General features: G+C 52.7%; 1 protein-coding gene across 1 annotated transcript; it reads left to right on the top strand.

The window, feature by feature from the left end:
- The first annotated feature begins 5587 nt into the window (after positions 1 to 5587).
- LOC146421886 (olfactory receptor 14J1-like) lies at positions 5588 to 8269 on the top strand. The gene is made up of 2 exons (XM_085046809.1): positions 5588 to 5783; positions 7198 to 8269. Exon 2 carries the CDS (start codon positions 7221 to 7223, stop codon positions 8151 to 8153), a length of 933 nt encoding a protein of 310 aa, XP_084902935.1. The 5' UTR covers positions 5588 to 5783; positions 7198 to 7220; the 3' UTR covers positions 8154 to 8269.
- Positions 8270 to 10156: the final 1887 nt, after the last annotated feature.

Here is a 10156-nt window from a genome sequence, read left to right as displayed (position 1 = left end):
CAAAGTGTCTCCAAGCATTAATGGTTCCCACTGAGGTCCATCACCAACAAAAGCACCTCACAGAGTCCTTGGAATTCATCTTCTTGGAAGAGAGAACTGGAGGCCATGATAACACAAAAACCTCTCAGATATTCAGTGTGAAAAGGAAAAAGGAAAATACCTTAAAAAATGAAGTACTCGAGGTATTAATGAGCCCCACTGAGTGTCATTACTAACAAGGGCTCTCAAGGGACTAATTAAAGCAGATAATTGGAGGCCAGGATTGCACAAACCTCTCAGAGACTCAGTGTCAAAAAGAAGGATTTTAATAAACCCTGAGTACCTTGAAGCATTAATGAGCCCCACTGAGTGTTGTTACTGACAGAGAATCTCAAGGGACTCATTAGAGCAGATAATTGGAGGCCATGATTGCACAAAGCTCTCAGAGACTCCAAGGCAAAAGCAAATCCCAAAGTCCTTTGACAAACCTGCAGTCCCTGGGAGCATGAAGGAGCCCCCAGGGCCATTCCTGACCAAGGCTCCCCAGGGACTCCTTCCAGCAGAACTTTGAGGACACTGGGATGTTAGCGGGGGGGAAAATGCTGAGGGCAGGACAAGGTGGGGACAGTGCCCAGCCTTGCTGGGGCTGTGCCAGGAGCCCCAGTGCCTCAGGACAAGGTGTCTCTTCACAGCCCTTGGTGGCAAAGTTGAGAGAATGAGTTCTAAATTCAAACTGCAATTGGGTAAAATATGTCAGGAAACCTCCTTGACTTGGGGCCAAGCCTTACCTGTGGCTCTACTTCAAAACAATTCAGCCATGTGGCACCAGCAATATCAGCTCCTATGAGCTGCTCTGTGGTCAACCCTACCAAGTGCCACATTGCAGGAAACACACACATGTAAAAGGAGGGGTTGATTTGAATAATTCCCTCATTTCTCTTAGTAAAACCTTACAGGATTTGCAGCAAGCAGTGGAGATCTCCAGACTGATGGGATTGGACACACAGGGCACGAGTTCCAACCAGGAGATTGGGTCTGCTTGAAAGACTGGGGAACTGCTCTGCTCCAGCCAAAGGGGAAGGGACCTTTCCAAGTATTATTGACAACTTTTTACAATAAATAGCTCAAGATGGCATCTCCTGGGGATTTGAAGAAATCTGGACCAAAATTAACTCATGGTTACCCAGCTGGACTTGAATAAAATATCTATTTATAAAGGTCACCATAATAAATGTTGTATGATTTTAGCTTGCATCAAGATTCAGTGTTGTAGCTGTTGTAATGCCTTAAGCTATAAATCAAATAGAGCTATTGAGAGATCAGTTCCCATCAGGAGCTGAGTATCAAGAAAAGGGGGGACTTGATAAGGACAGTCGAACAGAATAGCACAGCCTTGGAGAAATAGATAAAGGATGTAATTGAGGCAAACAGAAGTCACACAAAACACAAGCAGAATGTCAGCTCAGTTCTGCAAAGCTGACAAAGCATGAGTTCTGCAAAATAATGATATTGCCCTTACTCAAAAGCGGAGGTTTTAAACAGCCCCCTAAAAAGGACACTGGAGGTTGAAGACTGACCCCAAAGAACCATTCATGGACTTGTGATAAATGGTGCAGTTCTGTAAAATTAAGTAATACTTATGCATGAAGTAATGCTGGGATAGCTAGTGAATATGTAATCAGTGTGTGTGATAAAAACTCTGTTAACCCAATGCTCAGGGCACTCGAATGGAGGAAGGAATGGAGGAAGGCTCCTCTGAATGACCAGCACTGCAATAAAGAGTAGCTGCTTTCTAATACTCAAATTGTGGTAGAAAGTTTCTATCTGGCTGATTTCAGTATCAGTTCCACAAGGCCTCACAGTGTCACAATGGTCACCTTCATTCCATGGGGCCCTGCAGTGTCACACCAGCCTCTTGGTTCCATGAGGTTGTGCAGTGTCACAATGAGCCCTTGGGTCAATGGGGCCCTGAAGTGTCACAATGGTCTCCTTGGCTCCATGAGGCCCCATGGTGTCACAATGGTCCCTTGGTTCCAAAGAGCCCTGCAGTGTCACAGCAGCCTCTTGGTTCCATGAGGACTCACAATTCCACAATGGTCTCCTTGGTTTCATGATGCCCTGCAGTGTCACAATGATGTCCTTGGTTCCATGTGTTCCCACAGTGTCACAATGAACCCTTGATTCCATGAGGTATCACAGTGTCACAATGATTTCCTTAGTTCCATGACACCCCACAGTGTCACCCTAGGACAGGACACCAGGAGGGATTCATTCCCCACTCCCTGCAGCTCCCTGGCCCAGCTGCACCAACACCTTCTCCCAAGCCAGCGCTCCTGGGCACAGCCAGGGCTGTGCCACACTGCAGCTTCCTGCAAACCACAGCAGCAGCTTTGACTCCCAAACCCGAGTCACTGACAGTTTGCCACTCTTTGTGTCTATATCTGACCAAGAAATGTCCCACTGTGGGCTGCCCCTTTCCTGCAGTCACTGCAATCCTGGGACCATACACGGAGCTCTGAGCGAGAGAAATGGCCAGCGCTGCACCTCTGCTCTGACTTGGGGATGGTGGCAAATGCTCTGTGGGGTGGCTGCAATGATGGAAAAAGGACAATTGGCAGTGCACAGGGAAACCCATCTGGGCTGCTGGATTGGGGCAAAACATCACTGCCTGGGGAGAGAAGTTGGCTGTGAAAGTCCCTCCTGTGGATGCTCACGTAGCCAAGAGTTGGGCACTGAAGAGCATCGCAGCAATGGCCAGGGGGATGGGGCTGCCAGGATTAAAGTGTCTCAGGTGGGTCTGGAATGGCCACACAAGGCTGAGTTATTTCTGGCTCCATGGGCCCAGGACACCTCAAGTCATCAGGGAAGAGATGCAACCTCCAGATGGGCTTGTGACCAAGGGGTGGATTTACCCATGGACAGCATCTCCAGGTTATCCATGAGTGTGAAACGTGTGCTGAGATCAAGCAGGGCCAAGCGGGTAAAGCCCCTGTGGTGTGGGGATGATGGTGGGAATATCAGTCTGGAGGAGTCTGGCAGATCAATGACATCACAGTTCCACAGACCCACCAGGGCAAGCAACCCTTGGTAACAACCCCTGGATAGCTGGAGAAGAACCCTGTGCCTCACAGCACTGCCCAGAACACCACCCTGGGCTTGAAAAAGAAACTTCCATGAGGACAGAGCCTCCCTGAAAGACCTGAGTGGGACAATGGGACTCCTTTCCAAAACAGCCTTTTGAACACCTGGGCCAGAGAGCACAGGATTGAGTGAGTGTTTCATATTCCCTGTCAGGCACCAGCCCTGGGAAAGCTGAACAGTGCAAGGGACTGCTAAAAACCACCCTGAAAGCACTGCATGGTGGGACCTCAGAAACATTGGGAGCTGCATTCACTGAAGGCCACCTGAGCAGGGAACACTTGAGCCTTCACCAATCGAGCTGGCCCTGCCCAATCAAATCCTCCTTGTGCCAGAGAAGGGGATAAAGCCCCGTGGTGCCTATGAGAAATGTTAGAGAAGACAGTTTGGATCAGTCCTGCCTCAAGCAAAGGCAAACCCATCCCTGGAATTGTTTTTTCTCAAGGACCTGAGTGCACTTGGTGGGAGATGCAGAGGGAAGGGGAAACATGATGTGTCCCTCAAGGGGATTTGATTTTGGGTGAGAACAGTCTGTAATGTTGAATTGTACAACACTGGCTGCTGAATGACACTGCCACTGTTTGCTGTAACTCCCATGGACAACAAGGATGGACTCCTCCAGATACACCAGCCATGAGATCCTGATTCAGCAACCAGCTGACAGCACAGCAGCCCTGCTGCCCTGGGAGACATCTAACATGGACAGAACTCACAGCCATGGACAAACTTAACAATATCTTTAGGGGACAGCCACTGAGTTTGGAAGTTATACTTGTGCTACTGTATAAATGTATATGTGTATGTATATGTATATGTATATGTATATGTATATGTATATATATGCACTTAGTGTAGGATCTAGGCATGAGTATAGGGTATAGAATAAGGGGTGGGAAATGTCCTGGTTCTGGCCAGGACAGAGTTAATTGTCACAGTAGCCAGGAGGGGCATGGCCAGGACCCAGAGGTTATTCTCTATCACCTCACATCATTGCCAGGGTGGGGGAAAGGGAGTCTCTCTCCTGAGGAGAAGGGGCTCCTTCCAGTCGAGTCAGAGTGGTTCAGGGAGCAGGGGGTAACACCGATTCCAAGCCAGGGGGAGCGATCAGGGTGGTGGGGCTGCAGTCAGCTTGAGTTGAGCTCCATAGGGAGCATTTTGCTCATGAATCTCTCTTTTGTACACTTTTTTTATTACTATTGTTGTTATTACTGTTCCTTTTCTCATCTCAGTGCTGTTTCCTGTGAATTGTTCTTACCTCAGCCCACAATCTTTACCTTTTGTGTGTCCAGTTCTGCTCTCCATCCTGTCACAAGGGTTGGGGGAAAGGGAGGAAGGAGCAAACAGCAGAGTGGTTTGGAAAGTGTCAGTGGGAGCAATGAACTGGGGAGTACCATTCCCAAACCATGACAGACCCACTTGGTCAGTCTTTCACACAGAGATGTTGGACCTTGCTCTGAATTATTTTTACATTTTGGGTTTGGTTCCTCTAAAACCGTGGAAATTCATGTCCTACAACTGGCATTTTTTTCATTTTTATGGAAATGTTGGGGATTAGGTCAGATTAAAATGCTGACATGGTGTGTGTAGGTATTTGCAGCGCTGTGCAGAAGGAGTTGGGGATATAAGAATGCCAGAATTATAAAATGGCTTGGGTTAGAAAAGACACAAAAGAGCATCTGGTCCAACTCCCATTACCCAGGGACACCTTCACTCGTTCAGGTTACGCAAAGCTCTGAACCTTGGACATTTCCAGGGATGTGGTTTCCATTCACTGGGCAACCTGAGCCAGAGTTTTGCGAACCTGACTGTAAAATATTTCATCTTTACATCCAATCTAAATCTGCCCTTGTTCAGCATAAAGATATAGTACCACTTTCTGCCAATACAACCCCTGTCAAAATCTCACACTCTGTCTTTCCTGGATGAAGAACACAACATTTTCATGGCTAAACAATGGAGACGTCAGAGAAATGTCCCAGCACTTTGGCCATGGCTGCTGTCCCTGGCCCTGAGGCCATGAGGACGACACAAGTGACCCTTGCAGCCCTGGGGCCTCATTGCCTCCTTGTCCCTGCCCAGCAGCCTGGCAGGGGCTGCCCCATGGTCCTGCCCTTGGCATTGCACATCCCCACATGCCAGTGCCCCGGGAAGAGCCCTGAGCATCAGGCCTTGGCCCTTTGCATTGCTGAAACACATCCAGGTTTGCTCAGCATCAGAGACACCTTTGCCTTGTTTGTCCCCAGCTGTCATCACTACCTCCAGTGTTCTGCTCCATCTGGAACCTGGGGACACATTCTCAGTCATGTCTCTCAGTGAGATCCATTAAAACTTCAAGAAACTTTGAGTTCTTGAGAAGTTTTTTGAAGACACACTCAGGGACTGAGTCTCATGTAAACAACACCAAATCCCTGAGAGGCTCATTAAAGTCCTTGTGCTGTTGCTGTGCTGCTGAGCTGGGCTGGGCTCCTGGCACAGAGGGAACTCCTGGCAACCAAGAAGAGCTTCAAAAAGACATTTCTCCTGAGGAGCAGTTTCTCTCCCAGCCCAGCAGGGCTGAGGGTGCTGCCTGCAGGTACCTGAGAGGAGTGAAGCAGACAGAGGCTTAAAGCAACTGGAAGGACAATTCTGAGCTTATTCATGGAGAAATCTTCACAGCTTCTGACACAGTAAGTCTCTGGCTGCAGGGATCTCCTAAAGCTGACACATGACAGCACTGATATGACTGTAAGGATGGCTCTGCTGGTGTTTCTGGTTTGGGGGAGGATGTGCTGCAGAGCGGGGCTGCCCTGGGCACCGTCAGAGGGACAGGGCAGGACAGCTCCTGCTGCCAGGGATGGCTGCAGGCTGGGAAGGTGGGGGTGCAGCCAGGGGTGCCCAGGGCTGTCCTGCAGAGCAGCTCCTGCAGCCCTGAGGGCTCTTTGCCAGGGCAGGGGATCTGCCAGCTGCCCTGAGCAGCAGAGCTCTTGTGTCCCCTGGCAGCCAGCACAGCCCTCAGCCCGGGGGCTCGGGGCCCTCAGTCCCCTCCTGGGCCGGCAGAGCAGCACCAGAGATGAAGGGCATCTCTCCTGCCATTGCCCATTCCCTGCTGACCAGGGCCTGAGGGCGACTGTCCTGCACTGCTGCTGCCTGCGAGGGGCTGTGCAGGGCTGGGCAGGGAAAGGCTTTTCCTCAGGGCTCGGCTGTCTCTCTCCTTGCCTTGCTCAGCTGCTCCTGGCATTGCTGACAGGCTCTCTGGCAATGGCAGTTGCAGCTGCAGGGTCAGGCGCAGCCCTTGGGGCTCCTCCTGTGCAGGGTGAGCACAGCAATGAGGTGTCCCAGCTCCCTCTGCCCTGGGCAGCTCTGGGCAGGGCAGGCTGGCAGGCTGGCAATGAAATGACTCTCCTCAAGCAGTTCCATGGCCAGGACCCTTGGTGTGTCCTCGGGGTGTCCATCCAAGCTGTGAGCTGCCTTCCAGGGGACACTGGGGGACAGGAGTGTCCTTGGCCAGCAGTGGGGCTGAGACTCTGAGAAAGGCTGAGCCATTTGGCTCTGCTGTGAGTCCCTCTGCTCTCAGCTGTGTCAGGGTGATTTTCAGGGGAACACAGTGACTGCCCTTGATCTCAGAAAGGGCAGCTGGGAACAGATGGAGCACCAGAGCAGCTCCCCTCACCCTTCACTGAGTTACAGCCAATCCTCTTGCCTTGCACAGTTCTCTCTGTTCTCCCTGAGCACAGCAGGAAATCCTCTCAAACTGCCTTTGGCTGTCACTGTTCCTTAGCCCTGGGACAGGAGATGCTGCCAAGCTCCTCTGCCTTAGGGGCAGTTTGGTCTGATGAAGTCCAACCCAGGACTGGTCCCTGTCCCCCATTGCCATGACCACTGCTGCAGAGCAGAGCTGACTCCTCAGTGTCCATGGGCAGAGCCACTGCTTGTCACAGCAACAGGGCCAGATCCCAGCAGAGCTCCAGGCATGGGGCTGGAGGAAGAGCTCTGAGAAAAGGGAAATTGGGTGACACAGAGTGACAGGGCTGGGAGAAAGGGCTTGGACTATGCTTAGGATAGTCTTCTCTGACTTGTCACTGTCTTTTTCTCTATGAACAGGTTCCAATGCCCGGAGGTTCAAAATGTCCAACAGCAGCTCCATCAGCCACTTCCTCCTCCTGCCATTCGCAGACACACGGCAGCTGCAGCTCCTGCACTTCTGCCTCTTCCTGGGCATCTCCCTGGCTGCCCTCCTGGCCAACAGCCTCATCATCAGCGCCGTAGCCTGGAACCACCGCCTGCACACCCCCATGTTCTTCTTCCTGCTCAACCTGGCCCTCACTGACCTGGGCTCCATCTGCACCACTGTCCCCAAAGCCATGCACAATTCCCTCTGGGACACCAGGGACATCTCCTACTCAGGATGTGCTGCACAGCTATTCCTGCTTGTCTTCTTCCTTGGAACAGAGTTTTCTCTCCTCACCATCATGAGCTATGACCGCTATGTGTCCATCTGCAAACCCCTGCACTATGGGACCCTCCTGGGCAGCAGAGCTTGTGCCCACATGGCAGCAGCTGCCTGGGCCAGTGGCTTTCTCAATGCTCTGCTGCACACAGCCAATACATTTTCCCTGCCCCTGTGCCATGGCAATGCCCTGGGCCAGTTCTTCTGTGAAATCCCACACATCCTCAAGCTCTCCTGCTCACATTCCTACCTCAGGGAACTTGGGCTCCTTGCTGTTAGTGCCTTTTTAGCTTTTGGTTGTTTTATGTTCATAGTTTTCTCCTATGTGGAGATCTTCAGGGCTGTGCTGAGGATCCCCTCTGAGCAGGGACGGCACAAAGCCTTTTCCACATGCCTCCCTCACCTGGCTGTGGTCTCCCTGTTTCTCAGCACTGCCATTTTTGCCTACCTGAAGCCTCCCTCCATCTCCTCCCCATCCATGGATCTGGTAGTGTCAGTTCTGTACTCATTGGTGCCTCCAGTACTGAACCCTCTCATCTACAGCCTGAGGAACCAGGAGCTCAAGGCTGCAGTGTGGAGACTGATGACTGGGCAATTTCAGAAACATTAAACTGGTTGCCAGTTTCTGAAAGTCACTTGTTATATGAGTCATCTTTGATAGTTCTTGTTGGTCGGTTGTGGGTTTTTTTCCTTTGTTTTAGTTTTTTAACATCCACAAATAAATGTCATTGTGCCATTTCCTATTTTTCTTCTCCCCACCTTTGTGGTGACTACAGTCTGTGTCAATGAGGAGCTGTGCTCTCGGTGGCTTTAAACAAACTAAAGGATCTCCCAGCCAAGTTTTCACCAGAGATCCCCTTTTGTTCCCTTCTGTGGAGCTGCAGCAGCAATGTCTGTGTGCAGAGCTGGGGCAGATCAGGGGTGGCACAGCAGCTGTGCCAAGGAGCAGCAGCACTTGGTGTTGCCAGTGCTGCTCCCGTGCCACTGCCCCGCTGCCCTGCTGCCCCTCGTGTTGCTGTAGGGCCTGAGTGCTCTCGGGGTCGCTGCCAGTGCTGGGGGTGGCAGTGCCGGGGCTGCAGCAGGGACAGGCCATGGGCACTGCTGGGGCACAGCTGACGCCTCAGGGCAGGGCCTGGGGGCTCGAGGCTCCTTGCCCAGGCTCTCTCCAGAACACGCCCAGGCCAATGCTGAGCAGAGAAAACCCCCGTGAGCAGCTGCAGGGTGGCCGTGGGCAGGCTGGGGGCAAACAGCATGGCTGGGGCTCTGCAAGGTCCCTGGGGGAGCCGGGAAGGAGCAGCAGAGCAGGGGCTGATCCATCCCCACTGCGCTGGACAGCCCAGGGCAGCGTCCCAGAGCGTCCTCATGGAGCTGCCAACAACATCCCCCCTTGGCAGCCCTGGCCTCTCCCCCAGCTCCCAGAGCTGCTTGATCCTTCCAGGCAGAGACACGGCAGCACTGGCTCAGGAGCCCTGTTTGCATTGCACACAGCAGGCGTGAGCACCCCATGCTGTTGGTGTGGGGAGATGAACCTGAGTGAGCACAAACACCATCAGCCCTGGGGGCCAGCAAGGGCTGGGGATGGGAGGGAAACCACTCAGCTTTGTTGTGACCTCTGAAGTCAGCCAGAAAGTTTGTTCCCATGAGCTGTGAGTTTCCTGTCCCACTGCAGACGTTGTTGCTCAGAGCCAGGGCTGCCTGGCAGCCACCCCCAAACAGCCCTGAGCATTTCCTTTGCTTCACCTTTGCTTTCTTTCCTCTTTCCTCATCCACATTTCTTCCTCTTGCCCATCCCTGTCCCCTCCCCTGCAAACAGCCCATCCCTGTTTGCCCTTTCCTCTCTGGCCCCACTCCCCATTTCAGTTCCTGACTTGGCACCATGGGAACATCCCTTGGTGAGCAGGATCATCCTACAAGTGCTTCATGAATTGTCTGCAGGGTCCTGCAGTGCCTCGTGCTGTTCCCTTGCCAGAGGCAGCACAGGCCAGGGGGGCACATCTGGACTGCTGTGTGTGGCTGTGAGGCTCCCTGTTGTGGGGCAGTGAGGAGGAGCTGGAGAGGCTCTGCAGGACTGACAGGATGGGCTTTGGGGCCTGTGGGGAGAAGCTGAGGGCCATGGGCTGCTGGACCTTCTGAAGAGGAGGCCCAGGGCTCATCCTGCAACTGCTTCAAGGGTGCTTTCAGAGAATCACAGAATCAGTGAGGTTGGAAAAGACCTTTGAGATCATCAAGTCCAACCTGTGACCTAACAGCACCTTGTCTGCCCTGAGCCTCCTCTTCTCCAGGATAAACAACCCCAGCTCCAAACTCAGCCACTCCTCACAGCACTTGTGTTCCAGACCCTTCCCCAGCCTTGTTGCCCTTCTCTGGACACGCTCCAGCCCCTCAATGTCCTTCCTAAACTGGGGGCCCAGAACTGGACACAGCACTCGAGGTGAGGCCTCACCAGTGCCGAGTACAGGGGAAGAATCACTGCCCTGCTCCTGCTGGCCACACCATTCCTGATCCAGGCCAGCTGCCATTGGCCTCCTTGGCCACCTGGGCACACTGCTGGCTCATGTCCAGCCTGCTGTCCATCAGTGCTCCCAGGTCCCTTTCTGCCTGGCCACTGTCCAG

This window comes from Lichenostomus cassidix, unplaced genomic scaffold (genome assembly GCF_008360975.1).
Source record: "Lichenostomus cassidix isolate B80296 unplaced genomic scaffold, HeHo_3.0 HiC_scaffold_46, whole genome shotgun sequence".
In the NCBI taxonomy this organism is placed as follows: domain Eukaryota; kingdom Metazoa; phylum Chordata; class Aves; order Passeriformes; family Meliphagidae; genus Lichenostomus; species Lichenostomus cassidix.
Note: the sequence above shows the minus strand (reverse complement) of the source record. Positions and strands in the feature narration are given on the sequence as shown.